The sequence below is a fragment of the Mauremys mutica genome, unplaced genomic scaffold, assembly GCF_020497125.1.
Source record: "Mauremys mutica isolate MM-2020 ecotype Southern unplaced genomic scaffold, ASM2049712v1 000524F_np12_subseq_1:157659_obj, whole genome shotgun sequence".
Lineage (NCBI taxonomy): Eukaryota > Metazoa > Chordata > Testudines > Geoemydidae > Mauremys > Mauremys mutica.
The window spans coordinates 78,016-97,955 of record NW_025422992.1 but is presented as its reverse complement, the minus strand read 5'-3'; the positions used below and the strand labels follow the sequence as shown (position 1 = coordinate 97,955).

The 19,940-nt window shown below is 51.1% G+C and overlaps 1 protein-coding gene across 3 annotated transcripts; it reads right to left on the bottom strand.

The window, feature by feature from the left end:
* Positions 1-3,578: 3,578 nt before the first annotated feature.
* LOC123357343 (erythroid membrane-associated protein-like) lies at positions 3,579-19,900 on the bottom strand. Of its 3 annotated transcripts, XM_045000606.1 has the most exons (10): positions 19,866-19,900; positions 15,702-15,790; positions 14,071-14,090; positions 12,954-12,974; positions 10,932-10,937; positions 10,611-10,637; positions 7,065-7,085; positions 6,949-6,981; positions 5,140-5,285; positions 4,472-4,608 (listed from the first exon to the last, which is right to left on the bottom strand). In XM_045000606.1, the coding sequence occupies exons 4-10, from the start codon at positions 12,958-12,960 to the stop codon at positions 4,600-4,602; spliced, it is 249 nt and encodes an 82-aa protein (XP_044856541.1). In that variant the 5' UTR covers positions 12,961-12,974; positions 14,071-14,090; positions 15,702-15,790; positions 19,866-19,900; the 3' UTR covers positions 4,472-4,599. The 3 variants fall into 3 exon arrangements, with proteins under 3 accessions (XP_044856539.1, XP_044856540.1, XP_044856541.1); XM_045000604.1 differs by lacking the exon at positions 5,140-5,285 and having other exon boundaries at positions 3,579-4,608; XM_045000605.1 differs by lacking the exons at positions 7,065-7,085; positions 10,611-10,637; positions 10,932-10,937; ... (2 more) ...; positions 15,702-15,790; positions 19,866-19,900 and having other exon boundaries at positions 3,579-4,608.
* Positions 19,901-19,940: the final 40 nt, after the last annotated feature.

Genomic DNA, 19,940 nt, shown 5'->3' with positions numbered 1-19,940 from the left:
ACGGGAGGGGGCAGCGGTAAATCCGAGGGGATCTCAGCCCCCCCCCCCTTTCTCTCCCCGCTCCTCGGGGGGGTCACCTGCCCCCCCCCGGCCACGGTTAATGAAGGGCTCTCCCGCCGCGATCTGCGCATGCCCAGAGCTCCACCGGCACCAACCCTTCTCCGGCCCGGGAGAGGCTCCAACGGCCCCGCGCGAGCCAGGCAGAGCCGCAGCGCCCAACGCTCCTTCGCAGCCCGGCTCCGGTTGCCCCGTCGACGTCACTTCCGTTCCAGGGAGGGTCAGGAACTACATCTCCCAGCCTGCCCCGGGGCCGCTTCCGCCCTCTCCAGCCCAGGGAAGGGAGGGTTCCAGCAGCTGTTACTGCGCATGCTCCGTGCCAGCCCCGCTGGGGGCGGGAGAACAAACCTGCTGCTGCCGCCTCCGCGTGAGCCGGGCCCGGGCTGAGCCGCTGCTGCTCCCCGGGGGGGGGGCCCGGCCGGGGGGGGTTTCTCCAGCTGGGCCCCGCCCCCCGGGCAGCCCCGGGCTCTGCCCGCCCCAGCCCCGCCCGGAGCCCCCGGTGAGTGAGAGACCCCGGGGGGGGGGGGGCGCTGGGGGCACGTGACTCTGCCCCGGGGAACCCGGGAGAAGCCTCGGAGCCGCCTCGGCCCCAGCGGAGCCGCAGCAGGATCCGCCCCCCCCCCCGCTGGGATGGGGGGCGGGGCCCGGTGGGGAGTTCCTGGTGGGGGCGTCGAGCGGGGGGGGGGAAGAAGCCGGAGTTGTAGGGGGGGGAAGGTCGGTGGGACGCGGGGGGGGGGTTGAACTGTCTCTGGGCAGCCAGGAAATTCCCGGCGGGCGGGCGAAGGGGGGCGGGGGGTTAATTGGCTCCTGTCCCTGTTGGTGCCACTTGCCTCTCGCTCCCGATACAAATTCTCTCCAGTTCTGCCCCTTTTCTCGCTCAGTGTCTCACCCGGGCTATAAAATCCGGGGAGATTTGCCCCCCCCCTCCAATGAGCCGCTCTCCCGTCTCCCCCATTTCCCCCTGGTCTCTCCAGGAGTCTGATTTTCCACCTTCAGTTGCAGGTCGTGACACGTTTTCTCTGCAAATCTCCAAGATTCATATAAAATAACCTAAACGTTTGCCCCACTTCTCTCTAGTTGTCTATTTCTAATTGAATATGCCCTGAGATTTGCCCCTGCCTCTCTAATTATAAAATACCAAGAAAATCTCAGTTTTGCACCTTTTCTCAGATTCTTGAACATAGCTTGGTGGGGCAGGGCTGGGCTGGCAGGGGCTGTGGGTCGGGAGTGAGGGGCACCATTAAAGCTTCAGCTGGGGGCACCCCCCAGCTATAGCCCTGTACTATATGTACAGGATGTTTCTAAACACACAGCACGTGCACACTACTCCCCCCCCCCCCCTGTGTAGTATTAAATTGCTTGGTTTACATTGTGATCCGCAAAGCTGAGTCAGGTGCCTGAACTCCCCACACAATGCCTGGGTTCCACAGGCACCTTCCAGTGTGAGTCACAAACGCCAGTTCACTAGGTGGGGAGCCATGTGAGCTAGTCAATGGGAGAGGGTGGCAAGGGGGAGGTACTAGCACCGCATGAGGAATATTCAACGTCTTTGAAATATAGTCGGAAGTAAAATTTCATTGCTCGGTGCTGCAGAACAGTCAACGTTTCCAGCAGATGGGACTGCAGCTGGGGGGGTGGGGATTCCATTTGAAAACTTGAAAGAGGTAAACAATGAACAGGAAACCACCCAGACATTGAATAGTAACAGTAACAAAGGACAGTCAAATAGCAAGAAACAAACAGAAAAAAATAACACAAAGAGACTAAAAAAAAATCTAGAAAAGAAATCAAAGACATTGGAAAAAAAATGTCACCGCAGAGCTGGTGGGGCAGGGCTGGACTGGCAGGGGACTGCGGGTCGGGAGTGAGGGGCTGGGAGAAGCACATTGTCCTAAGCCCTGCCCCCCCCCCCTCACAGATAGATGCCTAAATCTGGGTTGCAGGGGGGTGGCTGTCTCTGCTTAGCACTCCACAAATGGGAACCCAGCCCCTGCCGTCAGGTGACTCAGGTGCCTAAGGCGTTTCTTGGACTGGAGGTAGGCAGCTGCCTCACGCCACACAAACTGGCAGTAGGGGGAGAAGGAAGAGGTGGGGTTGGTCACATCAGCTGCTTTATAACGTTTAGCCCCACGGTTCACGCAGTCCCCTGGGCTGTGGGAGACCCAGGTTCAGTTCCCCCTGTCTGGAAGAGCTGATGAACGTGAATACCAACCTCAGGCCAAACAGCTACAACCTACTCAACCTTATATGCTGCTTCCATGACACCATGTATCAGCGGGTGCCAACTCATCCGATCCCTTTCCTGTAGCCCATGGGGTAAGCAGAGCTGTGCGCCTGCCCCTATATTATTTACTTGGTTCCAGGCTGGAGTGCTGGAAGTCGCCGCGTGTGCTACCATACAGGTGTCCAGTGCTGGATGAAACTTCTGGGGGCCTGGCACCAAACGTGTGTGGGCCCCCATGGGGAATAATTGTAAAAGACAGGAGATCGACACAGGGCTTTGACACAGCACACAGGTGCACAGGTTTTATTAAGCATATTTGAAGTTTAAGTTGCAGATGGAGGTGGCTGCCACTAGGGTACCAGCAGTGGTAGCCCGAGGGGAAAAAAAGATACGCACACAAGTGGATATAAACTAAATTATAAAAGAAAACAGAGAAAATAAAACACAGCTAACAAAAGCCAGAGCACCCAAAATACTAGCCATGTGCTGCTCCCACTAAAAAGGCCCGTTCCCACTATCTCACCATTCACATTTCTCATAGGAACCACCAGGGCTTGTATTACATTTTGATATGAAATTGGGGTGAATTCAAAACTATTTAAAATATTTTAAAAATAAAAAAACATCAAAATTTTAATACAGTTTACTGACCGTATAATTAGTCATACTAGACTTGCTTGTCCTCCCCCCAAGGCCGAGAGGCACACAGACTGGGATCAGGACCAGCTGTGCCCCCAAAAGACCAGGCCAACCCTCCAAATCAGACCAGAGCCACATCCCTCCCCCAGAACAACCCCCTGGAACTGGACCACTTTGAATCAGGCTCTAAGACACCATAAACTGTAGGGACTACCTAAGACAAAAATACCATTTCTCATTCTTTTTTCTTTGTTTTTTGAAAAGTAAACGTAAGAGTGGCCAGGCTAGGTCAGACCAAAGGTCCATCTAGCCCAGTATCCTGTCTGCCGATGAAGTGGGCTGTAGCCCACGAAAGCTTATGCTACAATAAATTTGTTAGTCTCCAAGGTGCCACAAGTCCTCCTGTTCTTTTTGCGGATACAGATTAACACGGCTGCTACTCTGAAACCTGTCATCCAACAGTGGCCAATGCCTGGTGCCCCAGAGGGAATGAACAGAACAGGTAACCATCAAGTGATCCATCCCCTGTCACCCATTCCCAGCTTCTGGCAAACAGAGGCTAGGGACACCATCCCTGTCCAGCCTGGCTAATAGCCCCTAAGGGACCTGACCTCCATGCACTTATCTAGTTCTTTTTTAACCCTTTTATAATCTTGGCCTTCACAACATCCTGTGGCGAGGAGTTCCACAGGTTGACTGTGCGTTGTATGAAGAAATACTGCCTTTGGTTTGTTTTAAACCTGCTGCCTCTTCATTTGATTTGGTGACCCCTAGTTCTTGTGTTAGAAGAAGTAGTAAACACCACTTCTGTATCTACTTTCTCTACACCAGTCATGATTTTATAGACCTCTCTCATCTCCCCCACCCCACACACCTTGTGATCTGGGCTTTTCCCTCCCTGTTGCTGCAGCCTCCTTCCCACCCTTGGGCACAGCACCCACACACCCCTCTGCCCCTGCAGCCAGCTCCCCCATCTAGGGCTGCTTGGTTGCCAATATTCCTGATGCTGGGAACTGAGAGGGGAGGGGATGGCAGGAGAAAGGCAGGTAATGCCCTTCCCCCCCAGGGGAACAGGCCTGGGGGCTGGTCAGTGCTGGGAGGGGACAGTCTCTGCTGCGGGTGTCACTGTGCAGGACAGAGACTCCCTCCAGCTTGAGCTGGGACTGGGCAGATTATCAGGGGAAGCTTATTTGTGCCCCCTTCATTGTTTTCAGGGTTGAAATAAGGGCGGAGAACCCCAGAGAAGGTGTCAGTGAAAGTGAAGAGATGGGACTTGTCAGCCACATTGTAAAAGGAGACCTTGCCCGCCTCATAGTCCAGGAAAATCCCCACCCGTCTGAGCCTGCCCCTCACGGGCAGGATGGTTGTGGGGGAGGTATTGGCCTCGCATTGCCCAGCACGCTGCCATATTGTCCAGTATCCATTCTCCGATAGATATACAATATGCCCCTTCCTGCGCACAGCTTCCCTACAGACCCCCAGAGTCCAGAGATTCTTTTCTCCAACCTCCACCTCCCAGTAATGTCTCCCGCCCGGGAATCCCTCAGTGCCCAGGACAACCGCCATAGTATCAAATCTCTCCGGATTGTCAGGCAGATCCTGGCGCTCGTCTCGGTGTGTCACACGTTTCCGATCCTCAGCCAGGACGAGGTAGGGATTTGCTGTGCTGGGATCCAGAGTCACATCCACTGGGGAGAGAGTCACAGAGTCACTGCCGGGGCCAGAGGCTGGCCATTCTAGGGGGGCACAATCTAAAGGGTAGGACATGTGACCACCCCATGTGTCTTCTCCCCTGTGCCCAGCCCGGGGCTGCCCCGCTCCTCCTGCCCCATGTTACCTGTGGGAGCAGGGGGAGAGCTCTGTCCTTTTCCCACTGCACCTGTGCCCCAGGGCCTGGGCAGGGAGTGGGACAGAGCCTTTCTGATGTGGCCGAAGCCAGCTGCTCCTGGTCGCTGCCTCTGTGCAGCTGAGCCAGCCTGGTTGGCGTGACAGCTCCTGCTCCCTGCCTGGGCCCACCTGCTGGGGATGGCAGGTGGGGATGGGGGCTGAGCTGAGGGGACTCTGGCTCACTCAGCACCTGGTCCCGCATCCATCCTCCTGCTCCCCACTGCCAGGGCTGGGGCCAGGCACAGCGGGAGAAGGGAACTCCCCCTTCTCCCTGCAGCAGGCCAATCTGGGCAGGACCCCCCCCACGTGTAGCCTCGAGAAGTGGCACTTACACCCTGGCAGCTGGAGCTCCATGCACTGAGTGGGGTACGAGGACATCCCAGCGGCTGTGTGAGCCCCGCACGGTGCTGCTGACATGGCTCAGCCCTGACCCCTGCTGGAACCTCTCTCCCTGCGGCCCATGCAGGTCTTGATCTCCCTGTGGTTGCCATTAATGTGAGTTATGATGTGAGCTCCTGTCCACTAAGAACTGGCCTCGGGCTGGGCTGAGATCGGTGACAGGGAAGTGAAAGCTCCCATCACTGCCCCCTGCCAAACCAGCCCATCCAGCTTCCCCCCGCAATGCGGTAACAACAATACTCACACTTGGCAACACCCTGAGCGCCCCCAGCGGGCAGGGCGAGGGCCTGTCCAAGGACCAATGGGCACAATCTTCAGGAAAAACAACAAGGAGTTCGGTGGCACCTTAAAGACCAACAGATTTATTATGGCATCAACTTCTGTGGGTAAAAAATCCCATTTCTTCAGCTGCACGGAGTACGAAGAAGTGGATTTTTTCCCCACAAAAGCTTATGCCCTAATAAATCGGTTGGTCTTTAAGGTGCCATTGAACTCCTCGTTGTTTTTGTGGATACAGACTGACACGGCTGCCCCTCTGAATCTTCAGCAAGGGAGACTGAGGCTGGAGATTAGGAAACATTTTCTCACTCTTAGGGCGGTGAAGCTCTGGACCGGCTCCAAGGGAGCCTGTGGGATCCCTGGCACTGGCGGTTTGTAAGAACAGGTTGGACAAACCCCTGTCAGGGATGGTCTAGGCCCTGCCCCAGTGCAGGGAGCTGGATTAGGTGACCTCACAAAGTCCCTTCCAACCCTGCATTGCGATGAGTCTAGGTTACAGCTGTTCTGGCGCTGGGTCCAGGGCCCTGGCGGTTCTAAGCACGGTGTGTGGCACACGGAGGAGTTAACAATCTTAGTGATCACAGCAGCTGGTAGCTCAGCGTCCCTGCCAGGGCCTGTAACCGGCTCAGCTGGGTGTTACTGGCTTGTGTGGACAGGAGCTAGGGTTGCCACCTGTCCAGGTTTTCACAGGATCAGCCCATTGTTCAGGTCGCTGTCCTGCGAAATCTGAGTCTGTGCAGGAGGTTAAAAGTCCTGGGTTTGTCAGTGGCTGTAGTGGGGGAAGCTGTGGGGTGGCAGTGACTGCTCAAAGGGAGCGCTAGCTTCAGAGTGTCTTGGGACCAGCAAGCGGGAGATGAGGAGCTCGGAGCTGGTAGGGCCCAGTCACCACGGTGGAAGTACCAACCGTGACGTTTAACTGCCGGATGGTAACGGGGTGGATCTGGTGCCAGGCCCTGCTTTGTGAGGCTGGTGCCCAGGGCAGTGACAGGAACAGAAGCCTGAGAGGGCTGGTCTCCTCTCCCAGGGTGGGATGGGACACAGTGCCCGGGCTGAGGAGACAGGGGGTGTATGTGGAGCAGGCAGATGTCCCATTTTTTACACCTCAGAGGGGGCAACCACAACAGGACCCCAACACTGTTTGTGTAACTGACCTGAGTGCCCCCCTCCCTCCCAGCTGTGTGCGGCAGGATACCCCAGAGTACATGGAGCCATGGCCAGTGGTGCTGCAATGTGTGTGCATGTCCCTTGGGGTCTCTAATCCCTGCTGGAGCTGCCCAGACTCTCCCAGCCTTCACCAGTACATACGTATGGTCAGGCAGCATGCTGGGTGCAAATACACACATACAGCTGTTTGTAGCCTATCGAATGTCATAGGAAAATGCTCTGTGTAGGGAAAGGAGCCAGGAGCTCCCACGGGGAGGTGGATCTCCCCATGGATAAAATATCAGCGACTTGTACAGTACCTGCGTAGAGCTGTGCGCTTCTCCACCCTGTAACTAAACACAGACAGAGGGGTGAGAACGCCCGTGAACACGAAACAATGTCACACAAGGGTGATAATGGGGGGAATGGAACTTACCGATCTCAGCCTGGAGTTTGGCTAAAAACAAAACACAGAGAAACGAGTCAGGATCATGTCATGTTGCAGAAGGAAAGCGAGTCAAAAAGACTTTAAAGCAGAGAAGTTAAAATCCTTAGACTCAGCCACGAGGCTACATCAGCAACCAGAGCCTGGCAGCTCCTGGGCAACAAAGGAATCAGCAAGGGGAGAAACACAGTAACCCCATCCTGCCACCTGGCCAGGTGCAAGAGGTTGTGAGAGCCAAAGAGGGATCCTTCAGCAAATGGAAAATATTAAAATTTTAACCCTGTGAAGTCAGTAAAAGGAGAAAAGTGCATCGGGTGAAGAGTATGATGGGACTGAATAGGCCAAAGTTTAACTAGAAGAGTGAATGGCCAGAGATATAAAACAAATACCAGGGATTTATTTCAGCCTATCAGAATCAGGAAGCCTGTGAGAGAATCAGTGGGTCCCCTGGATCAGCAGAGATAACGGGAGCAATTCAGGAGGGTGAGGACAATGGTGAGAGAATAACCAATTTCTTTATATTGATTATCACCATAGAGGGTGTTCGGGAGAGACATACTGTGGTAGAACACACCCCTGTACTCACACTCTATGCACTATTGTAATAATCTTTGTACAAAGTATGCCTTGAAAGGTATCATTTGAAAACTCATCATTTGCTGATCAGTACTTCCCTGGGAAAATATGTGTGACACATTTGTATGTGATGTTTGAAGATTCCCCTGTACAGTGTTATTAACCCAAGTTCCAAGCCCCACAGCTGAGGCCAAACAGAAATTGGCAAACAGGTCTGGCCTAAACAAAGGAGTGTGTGCTCTGCTTAATTTGCATTAATCAAGCAGAAAGGGAAAACAAATGAACAAAAATACTAGCAGGAAATATCCTCCTACATAGATTCTGTGTCTCAGCTGGAAATGTTTTTTCAAGGTGTGTGTGTTATGGGGGAAGAACTGAAACTATAAAAAGGAGGGAAACCACCCCAAGGCCCCCTGTTTTCTCTGTCCCTGCACATCAGATTCACTGCACCTGAAGAGAAAAAGGAAGCCCTCATTGGACTCTGGAGAAGGGGACCTGACCTGAGAGTTTGGTCAGTAACCTGCTGGAGCATGTGATAAGAATCTGCTTGAATTTAATATAGTTTGTTAAGTTAAGCTTCAGTAAACATCTTATCTTTATTTTTCTTGTAACCATTTCTGACTGTTATGCCTCATCACCAGTACTCACTTAAAATCTCTCTTTGTAATTAATACATTTGTTTTACTGTTTTATCTAAACCAGTGTGTTGAAATAGAAATATATGAATAATTATGTGAGATAATAACATGGCATATTATTCCCTTAAAAGAATAACATCTTAAAATATTTTGTACTGTCCAGGAGAGGGCTGGGCAGTGCAGGACACACATTTCTGGGGGGAGATCTTCGACTGGGGGTATGCTCAGGCCACCCTGCAGTATAACCGAGGCTGAGGTTGCAGAGAAGGTTGAAAGATTTCTTCACCATATAGCCACCGAATCAACAAGAGGTGATGCTATTTTAGATTTAGTATTGGTGAGTAGTGAGGATCTCATAGAAGAACTGGTTGGAGAGGAGAGCCTTGATCTGAGCGATCATGAGCTAACTCAGTTTAAACTAAATGGAATGATAAACAAAAATATGGCTGCAACCAGGATCCTTGATTTTTTTAAAAAAAAGAGGGAATTAGTTAGAGAAGTGGACTGGACTAAAGAACTCAAGGATCTGAATATGGAGGAAGCTTGGAATTACTTTAAGCCAAAGTTGCAGAAGCAATCAGAAGCTTGCGTCCCACGCAAGGGGAAACACATTTTTAGGGAAGGGTTGCAGACCAAACTGGATGAGTAAGCATATGAAACAGGCATTAAGAGAAAGCGGAAAGCCTACAAGGAATGGAAGATGGGATTGATCAGCAAGGAAAACTCCCTCTTGGAGGTCAGAAAGTGTAGGGAAAAAGTGAGTATTGCTAAAAGCCAAGCAGCGCTGGACCTTATGAAGGGAATTAAAACCAATAAGTAAAAGGTTTTATAGCCACATAAATAAGAAGAAAACAAGAAAAGAAGAAGTGGGACCATTAAACACTGAAGATGGGGTGGAGATTAACGATAATCTAGGCATGGCCCAACACCTAAATGAATACTTTCCTTCAGTTTTTTATAAGGGTAACGAGGAGCTTAGGGGTAGTGGCAGGGTGGCTAATGGGAATGAGGATATGGAAATAGAAATGACCACATCCAAGGTGAAAGTCAAACTCAAACAGCTCAATGAGATCAAATTGGGGGCCAGATAATCTCCATCCAAGAATATTAAAGGAATTGGCACGTGAAATCACAAGCATAATAGCAAGGTTTTTAATGAATCTGTAAACTCCAGGGTTGTACCCTATGATTGGAGAATTGCTAATATCGTTTCTATTTTTAAGAAAGGGGAAAAAACTGATCCAGTTTGACCTCAATTGTATGCAAGGTCTTGGAACAAATGTTGATGGAGAAAGTAGTTAAGGACATAGAAGTAAATGGTAATTGGGATAAAATACAACATGGGTTTACAAAAGATAGCTCGTGCCAGAGCAACCTGATCTCCTTCTCTGAGAAGGTAACTGATTTTTTAGACAAAGGAGATGTAGTAGATCTAACCTACCTGGGCTTCAGTAAGGCATTTGATACATTTCTACATGGGAAATTGTTAATTAAATTGGAGAAGCTGGAGACAAATATGACAACTGAAAGGTGGTTAAGGAACTATTTAAATGGGAGATGACAACAGGTCATACTGACAGGTGAATTGTCAGGCTGGAGGGAGTTACTAGTGTAGTTCCTCAAAGATCAGTCTTGGGACCAATCTTATTTAACATTTTCATTAAAGACCTTAGCACACTCCCACTTTTTGTGCCAATACAATTTTCAGATGACACAATGTCAGGAGGTATTGCCAATATGGAGGACTGGAATATCATACAAGATCTGAACAACCCTGAAAACAGGAGTAATAGAAATGGGATGAAATTTAACAGTGCAAAGTGCAGGGTCATGCACTTCGGGACTAACAACACTAACTTTTGGTATAAGGTGAGGAAGTTTAAGTTGAAAGTGACAGAAGAGCAGAAAGACCTGGGTATATTGGTTGATCACAGGATGTCTATGAGCTACCAATGTGATCTGGCCATGAAAAATCCTCATGCAATCCTAGGAGTTATTTCTAGTAGAGATAGGGCAGAAATGGTTACTCTCCCTGTGCAGTACCGCAAGGAATCATTACAGCTATTCACATAGGTTATTGCGCCCGTATCCTGGCCCCCGGGAGAGCACCCACCGAAATGTCACCGAATTTCAGCAGCATTTCAGCGGGGATGCCTCTCGATGACGCCACTTGCTGTCGACACATGGAGGGTGTAGCTCAATAGTCAAGCTCCTCGCACTTTCACACTGACTTTGACATTTTATCCCTATAAGGTGGCCAGACCAGGAGACAATACCCCTTGGGAAACAGGGCTGAGCATCACTTAGTATCAGCTTTGCTTACCTGTGAATCTTTGGGTTATGTCACGTGCTGAAACAGAAATGGGAGTTTACACAAAAATTACAGACTCAAGACAAAAATTGGGGGAGGGATAGCTCAGTGGTTTGCGCATTAGCCTGCTAAACCCAGGGTTGAGAGTTCAATCCTTGAGGGGGCCACTTAGGGATCTGGGGCAAAAATTGGTCCTGCTAGTGAAGGCAGGGGGCTGGACTTAATGACCTTTTTCAAGGTCCCTTCCAGTTCTAGGAGATTAGTATATCTCCAATTATCTTATCTTAAAAATTGCTAAAAAATTAAGCTACACAAACTAAAACCAGAGCTTACTTTGTTCTGCCGGAGAGGTCCATGGGAATGAAAAGGGAGAAAAAGGAATAAAACAACAATTAACGATTAGTAGAGATGATCAGTGATAAAACTACCCCATTCTAAACCCAAATTACATTGGCTTCCATGTGAATTCTGCCTGAGTAAGGACATCAGGATTGGGCCTCTAATTATTAATTACAGCTTCTGCTTTATTGCATTCAATCTTGCATAACCTCCATCCTAGAAATCAATGGGACTGCACCTGTGAGGATCACTCATGTGAGTCAAGGTGGCAGAATTGGGTCTTTAGTGAAAAAGGGGCCAGGTTCCCTCCCCTGCTCTGGTCATTTCATGCAAGGATGGTGCAGACTGGCTGAATTGGGCCCTAACAGGACATCAGAGAATTCCTCCAGCATAGGGACTGCTCAGCTGGGGGAAAGCAGCATAGCCCACCCCTGTGCCAACTGCCCCCACCATGCCAGCGTGGTGTAGGGGCATGTCAGGAGTCATAGGGTTTAGACAGAGGGGCAGAACTGGATCACACAGCCAATGCTTGGGGACCACAGACAGCTGGAGTAAAGAGGGGCTGCAGTGATTGATGCTGGGGCATCTTGAGACTTCAGGAGCCATAACCAACTCCCTACTGCCCCCCTCTCCAGTACAATACTCCAAGCAGATCTTGGCACAGGAGAGATTCTGGCCTCCAGTTCAAAGACCTCTTCTCTTGCGTTTCCATCATCTGGTCATGCAGGGATGATCCCAGGCATGCTGAGCCTGCTCCTGGCCTCAGTAAGAGCAGAGGGTGCTCAGCTCTGCGCAGGATTAGGCACATGTTCCTTCTCCTACAAGTGCTCTGTGGAAGCCAGCAGGGGTCAGGGGCCCAGTCCTGCCCCAAGCAAGGCAATGGGTGCAGGAGTGTGGCTGTGGCGAGCTTGGAGGCTTGGGCCTTTTTTGTCAGAGATAATTATTGTTAAGATCGGCCGTCTTGGGTCAGCCAAAGGTCCACCTAGCCCAGTGTCCTGTCTTCCCATAGCGGTCAAAGCCAGGTGCCCCAGAGGGAATGAACAGAGAATCACCAAGTGACCCATCCCCTGTCGCCCATTCCCAGCTTCTGGCTAACAGAGGCTAGAGACACCTTCCCTGCCCAGCCTGGCTAATAGCCATCGATGGACCTGTCCTCTATGAACTTCTCTAGTTCTTTTTTGAACCGTGTTAATGTCTTGGCCTTCACAACATCCTCTGGCAAGGGGTTCCACAGGTTGACTGTGTGTTGTGTTAAGAAATACTTCCTTTGGTTTGTTTTAAATCTGCTGCCTCTTCATTTCACTGGGTGACCCCTAGTTCTTGTGTTATGAGAAGAGATAAATAGCATTTACTTTCTCTATACCATTTATATGTCTCTATCACATCCCCCCACTTAGTTATCTGTTTTCCAAGATGAACATTCCATGTTTTTTTTCATCTCTCCTCATACAGAAGCTGTTCCATACCCTTTATTCATTTGTTGCCCTTTTCTGAACCTTTTCCATTTCTAATATATCTTTTTTTGAAATAGGGTGACCAGAGCTATCTATAGTTGGGTTTATGTTTTCCAATGTGCATCACTTTACATTTATCAACATTGAATTTCATCTGTCATTTTGTTGCCCAGTCTCAGTTTTGTGAGATCCCTTTTTAACACGGTCAGCTTTGTACTTAACTCTCGAGTAGTTTTGTATCCTCTGCAAATTTTGCCACCTCACTATTTACCTCTGCTTACTATTACAAGATCTCTCTGAAGACAGAAAGTGAAGTTTGTTTTTTTTCCAAGGGTTAATGTGAAAAATAAAACTTAATATTCATATTTCAGTGCCACAACTTTTCCATTTAATATTTCTATCTAAAAATCTCTACTGTATGTTATCAGTCCTAGGCCTGGATTTCCCCTTGTCTTGTGTGTCACTGTAACAAGTACCACACATCAGTTTACTTTATACACAGCATTTTCAGTGTTCACTTTCCAAGATTAAGCTTGATGAAACCTAGTAAAACCGCACTTACCTGCCATTGCCTCATGTTCCACTGGAAAGTAAGACAATGTGAATTAATCCTGAGTCACAAAAGTTAATGTGCAATAGTCAAGATACAAGTAATATCCCCCTCACTGGTGTTATGAGTGTTTTTGAGAGGTTTTTTTTTTCCTTAAGATGCTAAGCGGAGCACAGCACAGGGGCTGGCTGCTTGTGGGGAAAGTGACCCAACTTCTCTTGTCCCTGTTGTTACATGTAATATTTTACACACATGAGATACTGTACAGAGAAATCTGGACCACAGATCAGGGCTTCCTGGCTCCATGAGATAGCTCTATATCCCGCCCCCCCCTCCTTCCTGTGACAGGTGGGCAGGGGGTTACAGGTCCCCCATCACTTGCCACTAGGGGTTTCTCACATCATTTGAAGCAGCTGGCAGTGCAGGTCAGAGACAGAATCCCAGGGTAGGTGGGCCCTGATCTGATTTGCACTGGCCACTTCTGTATTCTTAAGAACACATGTTTTTAGGGCTTAGTTCAGCAAAGAAATTAAGCAGATTCTTAAGTACTTTGCTTAATTGGGACATTTAGTAAATATACATTTAAGGGACTATTCATCACAGATAACTATCCCTGAATAAAAACTGTTTGCTTGAAGTTAAGGGTTTTTTGAAAATTACCTATAAATTGTTATATATGGCAAATAAAGTTAACAAGTAAAAAGGTGTTTTTCAAACAGGAATTTGCCAGGCGTCCAGATTTCTGAGACAGCTTTTAAAATCTCAGCCTCATTGTCTGAAAGGCTGGAAATTCATAACGCCATTCCCAGCACCAGCCTTCTCCCAGCCACTGTCAGTAAAATTTTTAAAACCACCTAAGTGACTGAGGCATCCAAGTTCTGCTGAAAGTCATTGGGACTTTAGCTCCTAAAGCACTGCAGACTTTTGAAAGTATTTACACTCTGGACATATTGAGTAAGGGGCAAAGATGGAGAATGTCTTTGCACAGAGAACAAACCAATCTCAATTTCAGTTCATAGTGAGATCCCTTAATAGCTGCCTGGAAGATCCAAGAAATTCATTGCAAAGTTTGAGATTTTTCCATCTCTTCCCCATCCCTCCCCCTTAAAATGTAATGAAGAAATGTTACCTTTCTCTGAAATATGTTTTCTAGAAATAAATAACAAGAGAGACATAAAGTGACATAGTTGACTTAAGTGATGGCAAACTTACAGCAGTATTTTTTTCCCTACGGATCATTGTACGCACAGACACTCGCTTTCTATCTGTTCCCCTTGTCTATATTATACTGAGGCCATAGGGCTGGATCCACAAGGGGTCTTAGGTATTGTGATGCTGAGCATCACAGAGTCTAACTTTTAGTTGTCCAGAAAAATCATAGGGAAAACAATGAGATTCACAGAGCCTGAGCTAGGGGCCTTGGCTTGTGACAGAGACATGCCCAAGCAAGCGTATTACAAGCTCATCAAAGAGAGGGTCATTTGTGGTCTCTGCCAAAAGCAAAGACCTAGCTGATTCTCATAGTTATTGTGAGATGTCTGTACAAGGGAAAAATAGTTTTGTAACATGTAGAATATTATGTTCCCCAAAACTACTGAAGGTAAAACAGCTCACCTGAGGCTGGGTGAGTCTCAGAACTCACTCATTTAGCAGTGAGGACACTGACATCCAGGGCCGGTGCAAGGATATTTTGCGCCCTTGGCGAAACTTCCACCTTGCGCCCCCCTTGCGGCAGCTCCCCCCCTCCACCCTGAGGCGCCCCACTTGCGGCAGCTCCCCACCCTCTGCCCTGAGGCACTGCCCCCGCCCCAGCTCACCCCTGCTCCGTGCACGAGCACCCTGAGCATGCCATGGCCGCTTCACTTCTCCCGCCTCCCAGGCCTGCGGCACCAATCAGCTTAGGCGCCACAAGCCTTGGAGGCAGGAGAAGTGAAGCAGCCATGCCGTGCTCGGGGAGGAGGTGGGGCAGGGGTGAGCTGGGGCGGAGAGTTCGCTTGTGTGCTCCCACCCCCCTTACTTGCTGCAGGTGGCCCTCCCCGCGCTCCCCTGCCCCAGCTCCTTCCGCCTAAATGCCGGTGGCGACCAGGGGGCCGAAGATCCGGCCACCATGGCCGCTGCCGAAGAAAATGGCGCCCCCCAAATGCTGGTGCCCTAGGCGACCGCTTAGGTTGCCTAAATGGTTGCACCGGCCCTGCTGACATCCCTGGACCCAGGCCATCCCTATGTTTACACCCTGGGGCAGATGCGGGCATGAGCATTTACAAAGACAAACGGACCCCAAGAGAAGACTCTGACTGGGGACCATCAGAGTTGAGCTGAAGTTAATGAAACACCCTGAGTATGAAAAGACAATAGTTTAGGATTGTATAAGAGGAGAAGAAAGCGCACAAGATATTCCCCATTATGGAAGAGAGACTCTGCTAGCAGGAGTGTCTCATGAAAGGTGGATCCAGACTCTTTGGATTGGATAAGTGCTGTTTGGATCGACCACTGAGTGAAACATACTCACTGTTGTTGGACAGGAAAGTACTTTAAGACGTACAGGGTATAAGAGTGCATTTTATATTTTGCTTTTACCTGTCACCTTATGTTTGAAAATCATAAGAGGGGGAAGGATAGCTCAGGGGTTTGCACATTGGCCTGCTAAATCCACAACTGTGAGTTCAATCCATAAGGGGGCCATTTAGGGATCTGGGGCAAAAAATCTGTTAGGGACAGTACTTGGTCCTGCTGGGAAGGCAGGGGAATAAACTCACTGACCTTTCAACATCCTTCCAGTTTTATGAGAGAGGTATATCTCCATATTATAATCCTTTTGCTTGCTTTTATTTGAATCTTTATCTCAAGATCTGTAAAATAAATGTGTTTGGTTTTACTCTAAGTGCCTTGTGTTAACAAGTGTTGAACTGAGGTGAAGCCAGTGAACTGGGGTGCCCTGCTTCCACGGAGCCAGTGGACTGGTGCATTGCAGGTGTCCAGAAGACAAGGGACTGGGCAATTCAGTGTATCAAATTGGGGTGTGTAAGTTGCTAGTCTGCAGAGAGAGAGAGAGAGAGGGTGGGGCTTGCGGAGCCCAGAGCGGAGTGCCGGTGTTGCCAGAAGCTGTGGGAGCGTTTCCTCTGGTGGGCACAGACAAGGCTCCCACTGTAAGCAGGTGGTCATCATTGACCCCAGACACCTTGGGTAACCCCAAAGGTGTGTCAAGGCTCCCTATACTGAATGGCAAGAGATGGCCCATTCGAATGGGATCCACAAAAGCCAGCACACAAGGTAGGCAGCTGCCAAAGACAGCCAATGGGAGATGCCAATAACGGGGGCATTTGCCTTTCTCAGGGGTTTGGTGCCTTGGGCTGGAGGGAGAAGCCCTCACTGCTGGTGACCCAAAGCTGGGAACCCCTCTCCTGCAGTCAGGTGGCTTAGGTGCCTACGTTGTTCCATGCAAGACAGTATGGCATTGTAACCGGGTCCTTTCCTGGCCTGCCTCCCTGGTGCTCTGGGCTCCTTTAATAAAGCTCTGTCAGGCTTCTCCTTTGCAGCACCCGTGGTTTATTTACAGAATAGTTCCCACCACCAGCAATACTACATACAAACTTTACAGGCTTTTCTCCTCTTTACAGGGTTTCTCCCTTCTCTCTGGAGACTAACCCTTCCCTGGCCATCCCCCCTTGCACTGGCTGCCAGCCAGGCTTTATAGCTCCTTCCTGAGCAGGCCCACAGGTGCAGCCAGTTCCTGAGGCCAGGCACCAGCCTTTTCCCCAGCCCAATCTATTTCCTCTGATTGAGGCTGGCTGAGCAGGGGCTGGTTAGGTGCTTCTGCAGCAGCACCCTGCTACATACCTCCCCCCTTAAGCCGGTGCCAGGCCTGGCCTCCCTCGGCCTCGCCTTCCACGGCCCGGGACCTTACCCGGCTGTTGCAGCCCCTGCCCAGTCGGGGGGTTCCCTGTACCAACCCTTTGGGTTGTTTGTACTCCCCAGCCACAAAAGGCACATTCGGTCGGGGGTGAGGCACCCCACCGGTCCACACTGACCCAGAGGTCCTCACACCAGTTGCATGGCTGGGCTGGCCGCGCCAGAGGCTCCCCTTTCTTTTCCAGCGGGGTTGCTAGCTCAGAGCCTACTGCCCTGAGTCGGCCCCCTGCCTCTGGTTCAGGTCCTCTGCCCCTGTAGTGTTGGGCCTCCCCCTGCTGGGCGCCTTCTATCTCCCCCGAGGGCTTCCTCCTCCAGGTGGTCTTGCCCGCGGAGCTCTCTGGGCTCCTCAGATATACTCTCATATTTATCGTCCTGGCTTGGTTGTCTAGGCTGTTCTAGGTTTACCCCGGGAGGTTGTGGGGCCTTTTCTTGCTCCCGATTCACCTCCGCCGGGGCCTTGCTCTCCCTTTCCAGGGTTCCTTTTCTCCTCCCGTTTCTTGGTTGCTCCCCCCCGGCCGCCTTTCCCTTCAGGGGAAAGCGCCAGTCCTGCCCTAGGACCACGGGGTACGCTAACCCTTCGATTACCCCCACCCGCTTCCAGGTAAACCACCCATTGACCTCCAGGGGTACCTGGGCCACGGGACAACACTTCCTATCCCCATGGATGCAGTCCACCCACATCCGCCCCCCAGGGATAAGCCAGTGCGGCTTCACTACGCGCCGCTGTACAAAGGAGCGGGCGGAGGCCGTGTCCACCAGACCCCTCTGGGTCCTTTTTCCTACCCGCACTGGGATGGTGGCCAACCCATGCCTCTTTTCCCCTGCCCCAGTCCTAGTCCATCCGCAAAAGTCTGCTGCTCCGCACTCCATCACCGGGCAGTCCCGACTTTTGTGTCCTGGCTGACCACATCGCCAGCATACGAACTGCCCCAGGCGGCTAGGGGTCCCCTTGGGCTCCTCCCGTCGCCGGTCCGGCGGCTTCGCCCCGCTATGCTCCCGGGATTCTCTGCTCCCCTCTGGGCCTCGCAAGACTCGGTGCTCCCTTACGGGGAAATCAGCCTCAGCGTACTCCTCGGTTCTTTGTACTGCCGCTTCCAGAGTGGCTGGCTGATGTCGCCGCACCCACACCCATACGCTGTCAGGAAGGCCCTGCAGGAACTGTTCCAGGACCACTTGGTCCACTATCTGGCCCACGGTGTGGGCATCGGGCCTCAACCACCGGGTTGCCCAGTCCATTAGCTTTTGGGCATAGGCCCGGGGTCGCACACGCCCTGTCCATCAGGCTGCCCGAAGCTTCTGCCGGTACTTCTCTGCGGACAACCCGAGGCGATCCAAGATTGCCGCCTTCACCGCTTCATAATCCCGGGCTTGGGTCTCAGGCAGGGCCATATATGCAGCCTGCGCCTCCCCGGTGAGATAAGGTCCGAGCCGGAGGGCCCAGGTGGTCCGTTCCCAACCGGCTCCCAGGGCCACCCGCTCAAAGGTGCCCAAAAAGGCATCGGGGTCGTCGGCAGGGGCCATCTTACACAGGCCAAGGCCTGGAGTCCGGGCCCCATCCCCCACCACAGCAGGACTCACCAGACGCTGCAGGAGCTGCTGCTGTACCGCCGACTGCTCCTTGATGAAATCCTGGAGGGCTTTTTGTTGCTCAGCTTGCCAGGCGAGGAGGGCCTGCCGCTCCACCTGGTGGGACTCCTTGAAAGACTGCAGTGTCTTCCCCAGTTCAGACTGCTGCTCTGCGAGCCATTGCAGGGTGCCTTCCATACTCAGGCTGCCACACTGTGTCTATGGCTTGGATAACAAAGTTCCCGGACAAGCCCCCACGTGTAACCGGGTCCTTTCCTGGCCTGCCTCCCTGGTGCTCTGGGCTCCTTTAATAAAGCTCTGTCAGGTTTCTCTTTTGCAGCACCCGTGGTTTATTTCTAGAATAGTTCCCACCACCAGCAATACTATATACAAACTTTACAGGCTTTTCTCCTCTTTACAGGGTTTCTCCCTTCTCTCTGGAGACTAACCCTTCCCTGGCCATCCCCCCCTTGCACTGGCTGCCAGCCAGGCTTTATAGCTCCTTCCTGAGCAGGCCCACAGGTGCAGCCAGTTCCTGAGGCCAGGCACCAGCCTTTTCCCCAGCCCAATCTATTTCCTCTGATTGAGGCTGGCTGAGCAGGGGCTGGTTAGGTGCTTCTGCAGCAGCACCCTGCTACAGGCACATGCCTTTAGGCTTGTCTATACTTCCAGCTAAGCGCTGATTTAGTGGGTCTGGTGATGACCTGCAAAATCGATGGCAGAGTGCTTTCCCGTCTATACTCTACCTCCGTGAGATGCAGAAGGTAAGTCAGCGGGGAGGGTATCTCCCGTTGACACAGCCTGGTGTAGACACCGCTGTAAGTTAACTGAAGTTACGTCAACTTCAGTTACAATAACTTACGTAACTGAAGTACCGTAACTTAGGTCGACTTCCCGCTGCTCAGTACTAAAGGTGTAACTCCACACAAAATGGTCAGGGGGAGAGAGGATTATAGTGATTCCCATTTAATAGTTAATTAAGTTTAACAACTTCAGCAAAGGGGATGGGGGGAGCCCCATGTCAGAATATCCCATTGCCTAGTGGCTAAGGCACTCATCCAAGAGGTGGCAGATCCCTGTCCAAATCCCTTCCCATCAGGCAGAGGCAGGACTTGACCCAAAGTCTCCCACAACCCTGGTGGGTCCCCTAACTGTTGGGTTAAAGATTATAAGGGAGGTCCTCCTCTACTCCCACCACTACCATATCAGGCCCCATAGGTGAGAGAGAGACTCCTCCACCCATCTTCCCCTGGTTTGTGGATCATGCTGAGATTCAGGTGGGAGGTAGGTGCTCAGATGCCTAGACTGAGACAGCAGCATGCATGCCCAGAGACAGAAACTTAGACAACAGGAGAACTTTTAGAGCTCGGGTTTATGCCCTGAGTGAGTTTAGATGCCTACAGGATTAGGCGTCAGCCAAGTGGGGTTTTGTGGATCACAGACACTGACCTTTCTGTTTCGCCAGTTCAGATTGCAGTCTCTCAAGGGGGAGGAAAGGGGGATATGTGAGATTTCACCCTGCCG

Bases quoted from the DNA above. Each gene is read 5' to 3' on its own strand.
- LOC123357343 (XM_045000604.1), bottom strand. The intron at 7,086-10,610 runs GTAAGCAAAGCT...TTTTGTTTTTAG, and splicing joins CATAACCCAAAGATTCACAG to CCAAACTCCAGGCTGAGATC. The intron at 4,609-6,948 runs GTACTGTACAAG...CTCTCTCCCCAG, and splicing joins AAGCGCACAGCTCTACGCAG to TGGATGTGACTCTGGATCCC.